General features: G+C 40.5%; 1 protein-coding gene across 1 annotated transcript in view; it reads left to right on the top strand.

The window, feature by feature from the left end:
* The window catches only part of CD37 (CD37 molecule), a 33,767-nt gene continuing 14,251 nt past the window's right edge, over positions 1–19,516 (top strand). Inside the window, exons 1-7 of the mRNA XM_070728793.1 lie at positions 1–183; positions 5,801–5,876; positions 6,764–6,836; positions 9,188–9,312; positions 11,914–11,988; positions 15,197–15,301; positions 17,917–18,102. Of these exons, the coding sequence (XP_070584894.1) occupies positions 5,811–5,876; positions 6,764–6,836; positions 9,188–9,312; positions 11,914–11,988; positions 15,197–15,301; positions 17,917–18,102 (630 nt within the window). The 5' untranslated portion in view covers positions 1–183; positions 5,801–5,810. The remainder of the gene's footprint in view (positions 184–5,800; positions 5,877–6,763; positions 6,837–9,187; positions 9,313–11,913; positions 11,989–15,196; positions 15,302–17,916; positions 18,103–19,516) is intronic.

Raw genomic sequence — 19,516 nt, forward strand, 5'->3', positions numbered from 1 at the left:
AGCCAATGAAAAACGAGAGAAGCTAATGAAGGAGGGGGCGCCCTGGGGGGAGGGAGGCAGGGATGGATGAAGTTTGGAACTAGCTCATCAGAAGACAGAAAGGGGGAATAAAAGACGATTTGTATTGTGATAGCAGTGCAAGTAGTAGCAGAAGCGAAAGGAGAAGCCTGTTTGCTTGATAAGGTAAGTTCAAATGAGCGAGAGGGTTGTAGGGAAGGAGAAAGCTGTTACGATCTAGAGAGGCAAGAGGGGAGGATTATTGGAGATCTGGTATAGCAAATGCTGATCTCTCTCTCCCCCCCCCCCCAATATGTTTCTATTGATTACAAAGGAGTGAATCACCTTGTGAGGAATGCATATTCACAGCCTGAGTATGCAATTATATATGTGTGTGTGTATGAATAGTTTAGTAGGCCAGGGCTGAAAGAGGGGCCTTGGGGTGTTGAGATCTTTGAGACCAGGATATAGATTCAAGGTGGTTTAATGCCAGCTAAATAAAATAAACTCCGGTCTCCCCAGCTTGATATCTTTCAGTTGTTTGGCTGTAGTCTATTATGTTTGGAGGAGTTGCTGATGAATGCCGTGCTGAGTGGTTTAAAGGTGGTTGTATGAATTGTTTTTAGAAGGAGTAAGTTGGCCAATAAAGAATTCTAGTCTATTCTAAATAAACTAAACCTGACTTCCCCACCCCCACCCCCCAGACCTTTCAGTTGGTTCGACTATAGTCTATTATGTTTGGGCATCATGGAGGGGAAGTTTTTGTGGAGGATTACCTGACGCTGGAGTTGAGTGGTGAGCAAATGAATGCCCTTGTTGAGTGGTTTAAAGGTGGTTGTGTAAATTGTTTTTAGAGGGAGTAAGATGGGAACAGGAAAGAAAACGCACCACTGGTTGAGAATATGAGATCACACAAAATTGGGAAAACGCATCTCAGCTTATTTTAGTATACTTGTGCGAAAACTAGTGTGTGAAAGTCCAAATGCTGCATGTAGGACAGCAAGATTGCACACACCATCTCTGGCGCTACTTCATGTAATTATGTGGAGTTATGTAAGGCAGTGTTTCCCAACCTTGGCAACTTGAAGATATTTGGACTTCAACTCCCAGAATTCCCCAGCCAGCATTCGCTGGCTGGGGAATTCTGGGAGTTGAAGTCCAGATATCTTCAAGTTGCCAAGGTTGGGAAACACTGATGTAAGGGACTTCAACTGCAGAGACACCACGTGCATAAGGAATGGCATCGTTTGAAATCATTTATGTGAATTAGGTTGTGAACGAGTGGGGCAAAAGACACCTCCAGTCTTCAAAGAGAGACGTTAATGAATCTAAGCATAGGCTGTCTTCAATTTTACATTAGAAAATGAAGGGTTTAAGTACTGTTCAGAAATAATTGTGGTGAGCACATGGGAAGAAATAAGCAGGGATTTGCAACAGAACCGAATACTACTATATATCTATCTATTCCATAACTTTTGGGAGAAAAAGGGAAAATAACAATTTAATAGTGTAATCGGATATCATAAAATGGGGATAGCTTGTGAAATGAGCAACTTGCATGAGAATAAATGTATGAAGTCTCTTCCTTAGCTCATCCGACAGATGTGTATCAGTAAGGCAGCTAAAATGGCACCTCATCAGTTTGTGTGAAGGAGGGGGGGTAGAATCACTTACATCAGTACCCCAGGAAGTGAGTCTTATCTTTCAGAGAATCTGTGACACACTAACTCTGAAACATAGAGCTTCCTCTTCTGCTTCGTTCTGAAATGTCTTATGAAACTTTTTCAGTAGTAGGAAAATATAATCTATGAGGAAATTACGACGAAAGTTCCCTTGGTTTTCTGAAGTACCATATCTTGCCTACATGTGGTTTTTATCTATCTGTTTTGTAAAGTTTAAATTCTGGGCATGAGAGTAATAGCATTCTCCCAATTTTACTGTCATCCAGTTTTTCCTACCTCCCTATCTCTCCCGTGTTATGGACTCTTAATTTATTTATTTATTTATTATTTAGATTTGTATGCCGCCCCTCTCCGCATTGTCATTGGTTTGGTTATTGGTTATTTTTTCCAATTTTTTGAAAAAACTAATTACACTTAGTTTCTTTTTTGGTTTGGTATTTGAATAGATCGTAGAGTTCTGCAAGCTTTTGATATTTTTCCCTCCTTATGCTTATGCACTACGGAGAGGGGCGACATACAAATCTAATAAATGAATGAATGAATGAATGAATGAATGAATGAATGAATGAATGAATGTGCAAACATATTAAGAGTTTGATTTTGTTATTATTGTATGGAGAATCCTGTTGATGAACACGGGAAGATCTGTACTGTATAGTTACGAGGACATTTCTAGGCTAACTTTCATCGTTTGGATACCATACTAATATGTCAGAAGGGAAAAAGTAGAGAAAAAAGTAAAATCTTCAATCTTGGAGGGAAAAAAATGGGTTAAATTTTATTAATAAATTAATACAGGCAGTCCTCGACTTACAACAGTTCCTTTAGAGACCATTGAAAGTTACGACGGCACTGAAAAATGTGACATGAACATTTTTCACACTTATGACTGTTGTAGCATCCCCATGGTCACGTGATCAAAATTCAAATGCTTGGCAGTTGATTCATATTTATGATGGTTGCAGAATTCCAAGGTCCCATTACCCCTTTTTGCAAACCTTTTGACATGCAAAATCAATGGGGAAGCCAGATTCACTCAACAACAACTGCAGTTAACAACTGTGACAAGAAATGTCATAATATGGGGCACTTAAAGTCACTTAACAGATTTCTCACTTAGCGACGTAAAGTTTGGTCTCAATTGTGGTCATAAGTTGAGGGCTCCCTGTAAAATGGAAAATTGTCAGAGTTGAAATTCAACAAGCCTGGTTGAGGAATGCTGTGACGTGCCTCTAAATATAATTTAATAACTGTGAAATTATTTTATTCAGACGTTGAGCAATGCCTCATCTTTCAGTTCGGATGAAATTTCAGGGGCCCCTCAGGATGTGTATGTTTTTGTGTCAAAAAGTAATAGCCTTTCCTCTTTTTTATATTTTATCACGTGCACGATATATATATAATGAAGAGGTGGGTTTTGATAAGTTGCTATTACCCTCTTGACTGGTATTGACAAACTCTGTAGATGCTCCTGACCATCTAGCACTCCTCCTACACCAGTGATGGCAACCCTTTTTTCCCTCAGTGCTGAAAGCGTGTGCGCGCACACTATCGCGCCTGCGCAAGTGCCTACACCCATAATTCAGTGCTTTGTGAGGGCGAAAATTGCTCCCCCCGTCCCACAGAGGCCCTCTGGAGTCCAGAAACAGGTGAAAATGCCCTCCCAGAGCCTCTGTGTGAGCCTAAAATCAGCTGGCCAATGCGCGCATGCATGCTGGAACTGAGCTAGGGTAACGGCTCGCGTGCCGGCAAATATGGCTCTGTGTAGCACCTGTGGCACCAGTGCCAAAGGTTCGTCATCACTGTCCTATACTGAGGTGATCGGAAGAAGGAAAAACAACATATGCTCTTCAATAGCAACTTAATATACGTCTTTTTTTTTTAAAAAAAATAATTTTTATTAAAAAAAATTATTTTTATTAAAAAAAATTATTTTTATTAAAAAAAATTATTTTTATTAAAAAATTATTTTTATTAAAAAAATTATTTTTATTAAAAAAAATTATTTTTATAAAAAAAATTATTTTTATTAAAAAAAATTATTTTTATAAAAAAAATTATTTTTATTAAAAAATTATTTTTATTAAAAAAATTATTTTTATTTAAAAAAATTATTTTTATTAAAAAATATATTTTTATTTAAAAATTTTTTTTTATTAATTTTAACAAGTTTAATATACACACAACATAAAACAGTGCATTGTGAAATGTGCCCACCACCCCGACACACACACATACCCCACCACCAATTGGGGGTGTTTCTTATATAATCCACTTTGACCCAAGAGCAATATATCTATTTACATATTATAGAGTGTTTCCAATTTATTTCTTATAGCTTGGTCTCGGATTCTACTCATCATATATCGTCTTACCTTGTCCCACCGTCCCATCAGTTGTCTCAATTCAGTTTCATTATCCAAATTTATCCTTTTATCCATCATTTCAAATTGAATATGGTCCATCATGTACCTATACCAATTTTGCATTGTCCATTTTGTCGCATCCTTCCAACCCAAAACTATTACCGCCTGAGCGCTTTCTATTGCTGCTTGTTTTATTTCAACTTAATATACGTCAGTATTTCTTAAATCTGGCAATTTTAAGATGTCGCCTGGTTGGGGAATTTTGGGAGTTAAGAGCTTAGTTGCCAAATTTGAAAAAAAGCATTCATGTACAGCCATGTTCTGTCATTGCTGCACCTTAAGCTGTATTCAGAGATATAGCTTAAAAAAACTTCAAAATTTAACTTAAGGGTGTGGCCTGCTAATCGTTTGGAAACAGCTGGCAGCTGGCATTGTTATCGTCAACAAACTCTATCTTCCTTGTCAGTGAATAATGTTTTCATACCTTTTTCAAAAAGTTTCTGGAATCTTGGCACCAAATAATTTCCCGGAATCAAAATGGCCATTGCTGTGACTTGTGTCACCCTGCAAATTTTGACGTAACAATACAGATAGTCCTCTACTTACAACCGTTCAAGGTTACTATGTCACTGAAAAAAGTGACTAATGAATTTGCAGGGTGTGGTCACAGCAATGGCCGATTGTTTCCAGAAAACTAGAAATTATTCAAAGATTCCAGAAAATGATTTGAAAAAGCTAAGAAAACATTGTTCACTGATAAGGAAGACAGATTTGTTGACAGTTTTTCACACTTACGACACTTGCAGCATCCTCAGGGTCACATGGTCACCAATTCAGCTGTTTGGGAACTGACTTCTATTTATGATCATTGCAGTGTCCTGAGGTTATCTGATCACCTTTTGCGACCTACTGACAAGCAAAAACAATGAGAAAGCCAGATTCTCTCAACAAATTGCAGTGATTCACTTAACTCTGACAAGAAAGATTGCAAAATAGAGCAACATTCATTTAACAGTTGTTTCACCTAGCAACATGAGTCCCAGCAACCGTTTAGGTCCCACAGAGTCGGCCTTCTATAGATCCCGTCAACTAGACTAGTGTTTCCCAACCTTGGCAAATGCTGGCTGGGGAATTCTGGGAGTTGAAGTCCAAATATCTTCAAGTTGCCAAGGTTGGGAAACACTGAACTAGACAATGTTGCTTGGCGGGGCCTAGGGGAAGAGCCTTCTCTGTGGGGGCCCATCCCTCTGGAATCAGCTCCCCTTGGAGATTCGCACTGCCCCTACCCTCCTCGTCTTTCGCAAGAATCTTAAGACTCACCTATGCTGCCAGGCTTGGGGCGATTAGATCTCAGCCCCCTGGCTGACGAATATTTGTATTGTTGTTTGAATGGGTATGGCTGATTTTTAACACAGCTGGGTTGTTTGTTTAATTTTAATTTAATTGGATTTAGCTATTGTAATTGTTGTTTTTATATGATGTAAGTCGCCCCGAGTCCTCAGAGAGGGGTGTCATATAAATCCAGTGAAACTAAAACTAAACTAAACTTAGCATAAGTTTTGGGCTCAATTGTGGTCATAAGTCAAGGACTATCTGTTAAGGATAAGGCTCCCATTTTTAGAATCTTTCCTTTTTTAAAAATATAGTCCCTCATGAGATGAGCTGGAATTCACTTATATTGATGTAGATGGGGCCTGGAAGGGGAATGGCAGAATTATAATGAAAAACAATGGTTTTTTTCCCCCTTTCCAACAGGAAGAAGATAATGTCTCACAAAGGATGTCTCAGTGTTACAAAATACTTCCTCTTTCTCTTCAACCTTTTATTTTTTGTGAGTACATGGCTGAGGGCCAGTTGGATGGACAGCTGGAGAGCTGTTATTTGCAGCTAGTTTATTTATTTATTTATTCTTTGTCCAATATACAATACATATGAAGGAGAATAGACATTAAGTAATATATATAATGATAGAAAGTAAGAAAGAAGAGAGGTTGGAGGAAAGGAGAGAAAATGTATGATATATGAGATAAGAAAAGAAGATTGGACAGGGGACGATAGGCACATCAGTGCACTTATGTACGCCCCTTACTGGCCTCTTAGGAACTTGGAGAGGTCAATCGTGGAGAGTCTTAGGGAGAAATGTTTGGGGCTGGGGGCTGACACCACTGAGTCTGGCAATGAGTTCCACGCTTCGACAACTCGATTGTTAAAGTCATATTTTTTACAGTCAAGTTTGGAGCGGTTGATGTTAAGTTTGAATCTGTTGCGTGCTCTTGTGTTGTTGCTGTTGAAGCTGAAGTAGTTCAGAAAAGCTGAGTTTATGCAGGGTGGGAAAAGAAGAAAGGTGGCTACTGTTGATAGGTAAAGATTCCCCTCCCACATGCATAAATAGTCATTCCCGACTCTAGGGGGCGATGCTCATCTCTGTTTCAAAGCTGAAGAGCCATCGCTGTCCCAAATATCTCCGTGGTCAAAGGTGGTCCCTATTTTTCTACTTGCATTTTTAACGTGTTTTCAAACTGCTAGGTTGGCAGAAGCTGGGACAAGTAATAGGGGCTCATCCCATTACGCGGCACTAGAGATTCTTCCCGCTAAACTGCCGATCGTTTGATCAACAAGTTCAGTGTCTTAGCCAATGATCCATTGTGTCCCGGTACATAGATGTACAGTATACTTAAAAAAAAATCAAATCAAAAATCTCTTTTCCCTTTTTTTCAGATTCTTGGAAGTCTGGTTTTCAGCTTTGGCTTATGGATACTTTTTGATCAAAATAATTTTGCTTCTACACTTGGTAAGTTGTAGAGGCTCATTCTGACTTTAATTGAATTTGAACCTTGTGCTAAACCAGTGTTTCTAAACATGTTTTGCTCTTAGAACATCTTTCTATTTTTTTTAAAAAAAGTATACAAACCACAACAGCCTAGTTTTCACATAATGGAAGCTATGTAAGCATGATTTACAAACTAATAGTGGCTACATTCATGCATAAACCAATGTTAAACAAAATAAAACATGGTTTTGCATATTATATCACCCAGCATATTTGTTCTCCTACTCCTATCTATTTGTTCTTCTACTTAGTACCATATTTGTTCTACTTAGTCCACCCGAAGATGAGGAAATTGACAATGTTATTTGAGAAACAAAGGGTGTGACATTTATGGGGGGTATAAATTTTTTATTGTTTTTCACACCTTGCAGAGATTCCAATTTACATACCTCAAATTAAAATATAATACAATACAATATCAAATGCCAATTTCTTAGTCAAATTAATCAATTTTTTCAAATTATTCATCCAATTATTTTCTGGTACGTATCATGCATCCTGTGCTACCTCCTTTCCAAATGCTATCATCCGGATTTTAGATAATGTTCTTCGCTTTCATTTATATTTAAAGTGCTATAGCTATCTAAATTTCTCTTGGCTATTTGCTGTTTTTCTTAACTATGCCATCATGTTTCAGTCCCTTCTTAGAAAACACATTCCTACTTTCATATTTAAAAAACCCCCCAAAACCTCATTTTATCATAACTGCCCTTAACAATAGAAAATATCCAAATTTACGACTCTTTAAAAGGGAATTCTGGGAGTTGAAGTCCAAATATCTTCAAGTTGCCAAGGCTGGGAAACACTGCTCTAGAGGACAAAAAAACAGCACAACAGGTAAACCAAAAGTCCATTTTCCAAACTTCTGATTTTGCCTGTTGGGCAGTTTTTGCACTCTGGGGCTTTAGGAAGCTTCCCTGAAGCCTCCAGAGGATGAAATGGCCTTCACGAAACCTGAAAATCAGCTGGCTAGCGCACACATGTGGGCTGGAGCTGATATAGGGCAACGTCTCGTGTGCCCTCTATTATGGCTCCGTGTGCCATGGGTTTGCCATCATGGATCTAATTGGTAAAACCCAAAATCAAATTTTCATTTTTTCCCCCACCTCAAGCACAAAATCCAGAAGTGGTTTCCAACTAGAAACAAAAGTAATTATGCTTCTTTTTATTTAATGAAAGCCGTCAATTTAGCCATCTGTTAAAATCCCACTGAGTTTTGCAGCCATTCATCCATGGTAGGCATCAAAGTGCCCTTCCATTTCTGTGCCTAAAGCAATCTTGCTGCCGTCAACATATAGAACATTGAAGTTTCAACAGATTTTTCCAAGTCTTTTTTCATTAACTCTCTTGTTCGTTCAGTGAGATGTGTGATGTCCATTTCTGACTGTCCCTGCCAGCTTCCCCATTGAGTTTGCTTGTCATAAGTGGCTGGATGGTGCAACAGTTGTAAATACATGCCGGTTGCCCAGCTCCTGAATTACAATCACATGACTGTGACGACACTGCAGCACTTGTAAGTGCAAGGATCAGTTGTATATCTGTATTTTCAATGCCATTTTCACATTGAACGGTTACTAAATGGATGGTTGTAAGCAGTAACGGGCTGCAGCCAGTACGACTGGGATCAGGGTTCCGGTGGCGCAGGCATCTCCGTGCCCCGATGTGTGCATGTGCGAGATTCGACCTGTGCAAGCGCAGCATGCGAAATCTCACACGGGGATGCTCGGACGTGTGAGATGTCACCCATATTTGGCATTTTTTTGCTTCTGCGTGTGCACAGAAGCAAAGAAGTCACCGAAAATCGGCAAAATCTCGCGCGCGAGAGCATCCCCATGTGAGATTTTGCTTGCGTATGCACAGAAGCCAAATCTTGTGCCGACGGGCACGCATGTGCCTGTCGGAAGCGCACCCGTCCCTGATGATCCCTGGGGGTGTAACAGTAGCGGCCAGTAAATAGAACCTCCGCATGGTTATAAGTCACCTGTAGCACTCTTTCAAAAGACATATACTTCTTTGAATATAGGCCAGTGATTCTTTCAAACATTTCTATCAGTTGAAGAATAAGAAAAGAATAGAGTCGTCGTCTTCTTCTTCTCCTCCTCCTTCTTCTTCTCCTTCTTCTTCCTCTTCTTCTTCTTCTACACCTTCTTCTTCTCCTCCTCCTTCTCCGCCTCCTCCTCCTTCCTCTTCCACTTCTACTTCTTCATCATCATCATCATTGTTATTATTATTATTAATTATTATTATGGCTTTCTTTTCTGTCATTTGTACCTTTTCAGTTCTTGATTGTTCTGATCCTCCTTCCTTCACAGGGTCCTCATATTATGCTCTGAAGATATGGTGCTATATTTTCTCTGGCGTAGGCATCCTAACAATGTTTTTGGGATTTCTTGGATGCCTGGGCTCTCTGAAGGAAGTCAAGTGTATGCTAGGACTTGTAAGTAGCCACATGGAAACAGTGGGCCTTGATTCTGCTACTCTCTGAGAAAGAGAAATAACGTTTATTGGGTTGAATCGGGTGGAAGCATCATGTTGCTCCTGCATCCCAAATGATGCACCCCTTAAATTGAAAGGTTTTTTTTTAAAGCATTTATAAACACTCCACCAAATGGAACAGGTTTTGATTTTGGTGATCTTTTCAGGAAGACACAAACCTTTGTTTTGGGATGAATCACTTAAGTTCTGAGAAGAGTATTTTAACCATGTGATGCAGACCTGTGGGACACAATTTAGGATGGGGAAAGGTTGCCAATTCCTGGGTTAAAGTGCAATTCTGGAAACTCGGATTTCTCTGGAAACGGGATCTACAGGCTAAAACAGTGTAGCAACATGAGAGTGAAGAACTCCATGCAATTGAAAGATTGCGAAGAATCATTACTCTGGAGTCACTGGTGCCCTCTGAGCATGGTTGTCTTCTTACAAACATTTCATTGCCAAACTACCATACTTTTTGAACTATAAGACGCATCAAGATTTGAAAGAGGTAAGTAAGAAAAAAAAGGTTTTGTCCTGCCCGCCCCCAGGACCATTCCTCAAGTCTCCCAAACCCTCTGCACACTATGTTTTTTTGCAAAAATGGGCCCGCTTTTCACCTATTTGGGGGAAAAACAAGGTGCATAGAGGTTTTGGGAGGCATGCAGAGTGTTCCTATGGGCTGGAAGAAGGAAACACACACACACACCACATTTTTGGAAAAAAATGCCAAATTTTTTTTGCAAAAATATGGGTGTTTTTGCCTCCCCACCCCCCACCCCAGCACTCTATAGGCCTCCCAAACCCTCAGGCAAATTTTGACTTCAGGAAATTCAGGAAAATGGGATGCGAGGGCAGGGCTTTGGGAGGCCAAAAATGGTAAATAACTCCATCAATGACTAATACTGATGATGTTAACTACTTTGGTAATGAAAGGTCTGCAGGAAAACCACCAAGGTCAGAGAGCAACAAGGATCCTACGTCCAATCCCAAGCTACAAAAATCCTATTCTGTTGGAATCATCATTGTGTAAAACAACTAAAAAGGCCGATAGACTTTATTTGGAGGATAGGTATAATTGTGATGACATTTATATATGCCATTCAATTACAGGGAGAATTCATGAATACTATATGTGGATTTTTCATCTTTAATATAACACTGATATATTATACTGATAAAATGATGGCACAGCGTTCTAGTTAATTAAAAGGCTCAGGTGATCCCTGAAGACACAGTTAGGAATCCGGTTGTGTACTTTTTAATAACACAACAGAAAAAGAAAGGAGAACCTGTATAGTGGTAATTTCCCAAGAGGCTTTTGTAGTGGGAAATGCAGAAATATAATTATGCTCTGTCCTATTTTCCCTTTCTAGTTATATATTTAGTATTGTGTAATTTAGCTGCAGGTGTTTTTGCAATGTTTATGGCAGTGGTTCCCAGTTTTTAATGATGACCGGTAGATTTTTTTAAAAAAATATTGATTACTTGGATGTCTGGTATAGCATGTGTGTGTATTTTAATAATATTTATCAAGTACAGTGGTACCTCTGCTTAAGAACCTAATTTGTTCCGTGACCAGATTCTTAAGTAGAAGCAATTTTTCCCATAGGAATCAATGTAAAAGCAAATAATGTGTGCAAACCCATTAGGAAAGAAATAAAAGCTCGGAATTTGAGTGGGGGGAGAAGGAGGGAGAAGAGGAGGAGGACAGTCACTGACCAAGGAAGAAGGTGAGTGAGGGGAATCAAAAGTCCAAAACTTTAAGGCTTAAAAAAAGAAGAGGGACTCTGAGGCGGTGAGGAGGAGCACACGCCTCCCATACACCCGGCGCGAGGCTGCCTCCCATACACGGCACCAGAGAGAGAAACTCAGGGGGAATAGCAGGAAACTGGCCAGGCCTCAAATTTCCTGGGAAATTTTTTTGGGGCTTGGGTTCTTAAGTAGAGCAAAAAAATCTTGAACACCCAGTTCTTATCTAGAAAATAATAATAATAATAATAATAATAATAATAATAATAATAATAATAATAATTTATTAGATTTGTATGCCGCCCCTCTCCAAAGACTCGGGGCGGCTCACAACAATAATAAAAACAATGTTACAGTGGAACAAATCTAATATTAAAAGGGAAAAAAACATATAAAACCCCATCATTTAAAACCAAACAACACATACATACCAAACATAAAATATAAAAGCCTGGGGGAGGTGCCCCAGTTCCCCCATGCCTGGCAATACAGCTGGGTCTTGAGTAATTTACGAAAGACGAGGGTGGGGCAGTTCTAATTTCCGGGGGAAGTTGATTCCAGAGGGCCGGGGCCGCCACAGAGAAGGCAGAAAAGTTTTTAAGTAGAGGTACCATTGTACAGGCAAGAATGCAGATTAAAAATAAATTTAGCATTCTCGTCTTTAAGAATCTTGTAGAAACGTTATTGTGAAATGAATGGCAATGAATGGATGGATGGATGGATGGATGGATGGATGGATGAATAGATGAATGAATGAATGAATGATGCTCTAATGTTCACTGATTTTGCTGGCCTTTTCTCTCTCCATCCATAGTACTTCGCCTTCCTACTGCTCCTGTTTCTTGGTCAAATCACCATTGCCATCTTGATACAAACACATAGCAACAAGGTAAGCAGTGTAATGAACCAGTAGATTTCTCTTAAGGTGATCACCGTAATCCTGTTTCAACTATGCCTCTTTCTACCCGGAGAACTCCCTCCCACTTTTCATTCTTTTTTTATTTTATTGCTAGTCTTTGATTTGGTTTACATACTCGGTAACAGCCTTCCCCAAGATCATGCCTCTAGATTTCTGAATGGTTCCTGGCATAAATAATGGTCCACATAGGCAAGGGAATCTAATGTCCTCTAGATCATTGTTTCCCAACCTTGGCAACTTGAAGATATCTGGACTTCAACTCCCAGAATTCCCCAGCCAGCATTCACTGGCTGGGGGATTCTGGTAGTTGAAGTCCAGATATCTTCAAGTTACCAAGGTTGGGAAACACTGCTCTAGATCAATGATTTTCAACCTTTTTTGAGCTGCGGCATATTTTTTGCATTTACATTTACCAACTCCTGCCGGTGCTGGTCTCTCTGCCGCTTTCCGAGGATGAGAGGGGGGATGGTCAGCTTCATTTCCGCCGATGGAACTGCGTTCCACCCCGTCCTGCCTGCTGCCCACCCTTGAGTGCAATAATAATAAAACATATTGCCCAGGTAGACCTTGTCCAGGAGTAAGTATAATATTTGTAAATTATGAATACTTTTTTTTTTTTGGCCACAAATTACAAAATGTTCTGCCACCGTTTTTTCTTCCAGCTTATGCTGTAGTCTAGCCAAAGTTAGCAGTATCCCTCTCCCGTTCTTTGTGCAGGCTTTGGGGTTCTTTAAACCCCTTTCGCAAGCATGCATGCTGCAACGTTGATGCCTTTAATAATGGGTTTGGTGCCCTAACGAGTAATTAAGGTATTGGGGTTAACATTTTGCATGACGCAATGAGTAAGGGAACTAGCTCAATTTCTGGAAGATCCAGGAGATCAGCAACTGTGTACAACCTGTTGAGAAGATGGAAAAGATTTGGCTTTGCAGTCGATGTCATCAGTCTTTCTCACTGCTGGATTCTCTGGGAAAATAAAATAAACATTTATTTGTTTTGTTTTATTTTATTTATTTCTTTGACTTCTATGCTGCCCGATCCCAAAAGACTCAGGGCGGCTTACAATAATAATATAAATACAAATAAATGCAGAACAATAAGAATATAATATCTAAAACTATAAAAACCTGAAATAAAAAAGAGTCCATTAATTATAAAACAGCCATAATCCCATGCATACATTCCATTCATACAGTTTGGCCATGCAGGTAAAGCGAGGTCTTCATGGCCTTACGGAAGGCCAGTAGGGTGAGAACAGCATGGACATCGTGGGGGAGTTGGTTCCATAGAGCCGGGGCAGCCACAGAGAAGGCTCTCCCCCAAGGTCCCACCAACCTGCATTGCTTACTTGATGGGACCTGGAGGAGGCCACCTCTGTGTGCTCTTATTGGTCTCTGGGAGATAATATTGCATCCTGTTCGGTTTATACTTTTGTCCACTGAGAATAGAGTTTGGGTAGAACCTCCCATTCTACTCCAAATACAGGTAATACTCGGGTTACTGCAGTTCATTTAGTGACTGTTCAAAGTTACAATAAGGCAGTGAACAAAGTGACTTATGACTGTTTTTCAGTATTGCAGTATCCCCATGATTATATGATCAAAATTCTTGGCAATTGACTCATAATTCTGACGCTTAAAGGGTCTCAGGGTCCTATGATCCCCTTTTGCCACTTTCTAACAAGCAAAGTCAATGGCGAAACTACACTTACTTAACTAAAGCTTAATATCTGTAGCAATTCACTTAATTGCTGTGGCAAGAAAAGTCATAAAATGGAACAAAACCCATTTAACAAATGTCTCACTTAGCCACAGAAATTTTGGGCTCCGTTGTGATAGTAAATCGAGAGCCACTTGTAAATATAATCCATTTTTTATTCCCAGTTGGGTTTTTCAAAGAAAAGGGACCTTCATTTTTGGTTTATAAAACGCCCCTTAATTTTTGGGGAGGAAAATAAGAAAAAAAAATCTGCCTACCACCAGCATCCATCTGGCTAGCGTCCTTAGCTTGGAACAGGTACAGTAATACCTCATGATACGAACTTAATTGGTGCAAGGAGGAGGTTCGTAAGACGAAAGGTTCGTAAGACGAAACATTGTTTCCCATAGGAAACAATGTAAAGTCAATTAATCCGTGCAACCAAAAAACCCCCCGCAAAAAAACGGCTTTCGGCGACTGCTGGGAAGCCGCGCGGCTGTTTTAAAAGGTGGCCTGGGGGGCTTCCCAGCACCCCCCCGAACCCGGGTTCGGGGGGGTGCTGGCAAGCCCCCCAGGCCGGCTGCGACCTTTTAAAACAGCCGCCCCGCTTCCCAGCTGTCTCCTGAAGCCGAACGCGGAAGTTTGGCTTTGGCGTTCGGCTTCAGGAGACAGCTGGGAAGCGGCGCGGCTGTTTTAAAAGGTCGCAGCCGGCCTGGGGGGCTTCCCAGCAACCTCCCGAACCGAACCCGGGGTTCAGCAAAATTTTGCCTCTTCTTACGAACTTTGTTCGAGTTACGAACCGGCGTTCGGGAGGCTTCTGGGAAGCCCCACTGCCCGGCTGTCACCTTTTACAACAGCCGCGCGGCTTCCCAGCAGTCTCCGAACGCCGGTTCGTAACTCGAAAAAAGTTCGTAAGAAGAGGCAAAATTTTTCTGAACCCAGGGTTCGTATCACGAGTTGTTCGTAAGACGAGGGGTTCGTATCTTGAGGTGCCACTGTATATTAGCCTCGCAAAGTTTTGTTTGAAAGACTGTTTTTTCAACCTGGCAAAGCTCCATTTCAAAAGCTGCTTTTTCAGCTTTGCAAAGCTCCTTTTGAGTGGTTGTTTCAGCCTTGAGAGCCTTGAGCCTTGAGAGGCTGGCCAGGCTGCATTCGGTGTATAAGACGCACTCAGATTTTCATCTTCTTTTAGGAAAGAAAAAGTTGCGTCTCATGGTACCAAGGTTGCTGTATTTGAACCAAGACCTGTCTGTGAATGAAGGCTTGGTCTCCTCTTCTGCACTCTGGGAGGACTCCAGGAAAATCAGGGTGCAGCAGATCTGTCACTGATAGACACATCTTTGTTTTTTTTATATATGCTATAAAGCATTCGCTGGCTGGGGGATTCTGGGAGTTGAAGTCCAAATATCTCCAATTTGCCAAGCTTGGGAAACACTGCTATAAAGAGCCTTCCTAAGATTTCTATTCCTCCCATATGCAGATCAGTTCAACAGTGGCTGGCCACGTAAAAACCATCATTGCAAGCTATGGAACAAACACAACTCTTTCAGATCATGGTGACAGCTGGGATTTCGTGCAGGAGCAGGTAAGCTATCCTCCTGTTAGGACACTCTAGCAGTAATGTTAGTTTTACACCCTTTAGCTCTGTTGATATGATTCTTTGGGGACATATTTGGCCATTCACAGAGAGGCTCATAATGTGCTAAGCTTTAATATGGGTTTGTTGAGATATGGCCTAGTGTATTGGGTTGGGCCCCGTCCTGTGTCTTGAAAGTCATGATATATGAATTCTAAAAATTCTGGTTGATTGAAAATGATTAAAGCCGTGTTGGATGAATACAGTCATATAGTCAACCCAATACTTATGAGGTTGGTAAAATGAGAACCCAGATTGTGGGGGCAATATACTGATTCTGTAAACTGCTCAGAGAGGGCTATCCAGTGGTACCTCTACCTACAAATGCCTCTACTTACATACTTTTCTAGATAAGAACCAGGTGTTCAAGATTTTTTTGCTTCTTCTCAAGAACCATTTTCCACTTACAAACCTGAATCTCCGAAACAGTAACCGGAAAAGGCAGGGAGAAGCCTCCATGGGGCTTCTCTAAGAATCTCCTGGGAGGAAACGGCCAGAAAAGGCAGGGAGAAGCCTCCATGGGGCCTCTCTAAGAATCTCCTGGGAGGAAACGGCCAGAAAAGGCAGGGAGAAGCCTCTGTGGGGCCTCTCTAGGAATCTCCTGGGAGGAAACGGCCAGAAAAGGCAGGGAGAAGCCTCTGTGGGGCCTCTCTAGGAATCTCCTGGGAGAAACAGGGCTGGAAAACGCGGGGAGAAGCCTCCCTGAGGCCTCTCTATGAATCTCCTGGAAGGAAACAGGCCCTCCATCCTCCCTGTGGTTTCCCCAATCGCACACATTATTTGTTTTTACATTGATTCCTATGAGAAAAATTGCTTCTTCTTACAAACTTCTCTACTTAAGAACCTGGTCACGTAACGAATTAAGTTCGTAAGTAGAGGTACCACTGTAAGTGGTAGATAAGTCTAAGTGCTATTGCTAAACAGCCTGCTTTTCCTCTGTATTGGAGCTCAAGTTGGCATAGATAAGAATAGTTGTTCTCAGCCTTAGCAACTTGGAGATTTATGGACTTCAACTCCCAGAATGCCCCAGTGAGCAACTAACCATTTAAGTGTTCTGGGAGTTGAACTCCGCACATCTTCAATTTGTTAAGGTCTCCCATTTAGGCATGGGCCATGTTCGTATCTGCTTAGCTTTGCAAAGTTCTGCCAACCTTGTGCTGGCTCTTGTCCTCTAGTACAGTGTTTTTCAACCAGTGTGCCGTGGCACACTAGTGTGCCGCGAGACATGGTCAGGTGTGCCGCAAAAAGGAAGCTCAGGTTCCAGCAACACGTCTATGTTTCTATGTTTCTATATTGCTGGACGCGATACATGCTGGTGCTGCAGGGCTGGCACCAGCATGTACGGCATCCAGCAGCACGTCCGGCCACCACCGTTGGTGCTTCCGCCCTGGAGCTCCTGCTCGCAGCCGACTGCCCTGCCGCCTCCCCTTGGCTACTGCCTGATGCCGCTGTTGCCAGTGTGGTGTTCAAGAGGGAAAGAGAGATAGCAAGAGAGAGAGAGAGAGAAAGAGAGAGAGAGAGTAAGCAAGAGAGAGAGAGAAAGAGAGAGAGAAAGAGAGAGAAAGAAAGCAAGAGAGAGAGAAAGCAAGAGTGAGAGAGATAGAAAGCAAGAGAGAGAGAGAGAAAGAGAGAGAAAGAAAACAAGAGAGAGAAAAAAGCAAGAGAGAGAGAAAAAAAGCAAGAGAGAAAGAGAAAAGGAGAGGAAGGGAGAGAGAGAGAAAAATGAGAAAAAAGGGGAGAAAAAAGAAATGAGAAAATGATGGAGGCAGAGAATGAGAGGAAAGAGAGAGAAACAAAAGAGAGAGAGACGTGACTCTTGATTTAAAGCATATGATAAAAAGCATCCAAGGAATAAGAGAGAAAACCCTCCCAGCCCTCACCTGTTTTTGGAAATGGTTCAAGAGTGTGTACACACACACACACACACACACACACACACACACACAAGGGGGGGAGGAGACAGGGATGGGAAAAGAGAGGAGAATGTCTTAGAGTGTCATTTTGGTTGGTGGTGTGCCCCAGGATTTTGTAAATGTAAAAAATGTGCCACGGCTCAAAAAAGGTTGAAAATCACTGCTCTAGTACCCTGTTTCCCCCAAAATAAGTCACCCCCCCTGAAAGTAAGACATAGGAGAGGTTTCATAGAATTGCCTAATATAAGGCATCCCCCGAAAGTAAGACGTAGGAGACGTTTCGTTTTGCAGCATTCCCGAACATATCCTATTCCCTCTAATATCCCGTTCCAAATAACCATAGGCAACACCTATGCGGCCGCGCACCCAACAGTTCATTTTTTTTTGTTCAGCAATAAATGGGAATTCTTCTTCATTGAAAAAAAATAAGACATCCCCTGAAAATAAGACATAGCACATCTTTGAGAGCAAAAATTAATATAAGACGCTGTCTTATTTTTGGGGAAACGGTAGTTTTTTTCTATTGTACGATAAAAAGTAATGACTTTTTTTTAAAAAAAATGGACGATTCCAATGCTCAGACAGGAAAGTTTTGTGTCTCCAACCAACTTCTCTTTCTCCCTGTCTTCAATCCCCCTCCTTTATTCTTAGTTCAAATGCTGTGGCTGGGCAGGCTGGGGAGACTGGATGGAAAACAGCAGAGTCAGAAATTCCTCAAAGAAAGAGTACCCCTGCTCCTGTCGTAACACCTCTGCTCTGCACTCAGCCAGCAACAGAACAGCTACCAAGCCGGCCCTCTTTTGCGAAGCAGAGGTACAATTGTCAATCAACAATAAAGTGAGTAGCCCTCATGTTAGTCTTGACTTGGGGTGTGTGTGTGAACAGTGCATTCCAGCTCCTTTGGGTATGCATTATTTATTGAATATTGAATAGTTTTTTTTTATTGTCCTTCCTTCTCTAATACCTTAGTATGATTCTTAATTACTTTTTAAATAGGAAATAATTAAATAGTATGTTTTTACCCATAAACCGCCTTGAGTGTGCTCTGAGTCCGCTTTGGCATATAAATACAATAAATAAAACAAATGCTTTAATTGTTTTAATCATTTCCTAGAACTGAACTTTTATAGCAGTTAAAGAAAATTGAGCTACTTGCCTAGTCTGTTATCATACTGAACCTGGTGGGATCAGTACAAAACCTTAAAATTTTACTGTGCTCCTCAACAAATAATGCTGTCTATCATTTGTCCTTTTTGCAGACCTCAACTAAAAAAACGGGGTTGCATATTGATTGGTGGATTCCAATTTTGAGATTGCTGAACTCCTTGTCAACTGATTTGTTTACAAATAAACATAGAAAACATGACAAGTGAGAAGAATAAAACTAAGCTAAATTAAAAGATGCTTCCAACCATCCTCTCCTAAAGTTCTGGTGAACATCCAAGTTTTTAGTAATTTCTGAAACATCATAACATCTTTCCACCAATTTAGCACTTTCTAGGCAGGTGATTGATTTTGATTGCAGCAGAAAATGGTAATGTTCAGAAAGGGACAAAAAGACAGAAACACACACCGGTCCTATCCACTTTTTTCATGCATTAATTTCCATATCAGAGACAGTACTTTTGAGCTTTGTCTTATTTTTTCCAACCATTAACCTATTTGCAAAAAGCAGTTGTACAGAAGAGGATTACATACTATTTTGGGGGGAGGCACAATTGTTGTGTCCTTTTGATGGAAGTATTTATTTCTGAGTAGCATGCGTTTCTGTTCACAAAACTGGTGTAATAAAATGAAAGGCTGTTGCACCTGGTCATAATATCGTTTTTTGAAAAGAAACAAAAGACTTGAGAAAAAAGCATTTAGACACAGCCCAGAATTGGGGGTTCTATCTTATAATGAAAGCCAAGTCTTTTTTTTAATAATAAATTTTTATTATAACACAAGGATTAAAAAGAGCAGGCATATAGTGTTGTACATATTGTATCATTTCACAGTATAATTATTATTTGTGTAGTTGTACTTAAATTCTAAAATACCTTATACAGAGCTGCCCCTAATTCCCCCTCTCTCACCGTTGAACTGTTAGCCTCACAGTTCTTTTTTTCTTTTGATATCAATATACAGCTTATGGCATCAGCGGTTGTCAAACATTTGTTCTATCATACAATTAATCTAAAGTCAGATTGATTTGATCTTAATTTTGTGTCTCGGATTGATTTTAAAAATGTCTAGTTTATTTACTACCATT

The sequence above is a fragment of the Erythrolamprus reginae genome, chromosome Z (assembly GCF_031021105.1).
Source record: "Erythrolamprus reginae isolate rEryReg1 chromosome Z, rEryReg1.hap1, whole genome shotgun sequence".
NCBI lineage: Eukaryota > Metazoa > Chordata > Lepidosauria > Squamata > Dipsadidae > Erythrolamprus > Erythrolamprus reginae.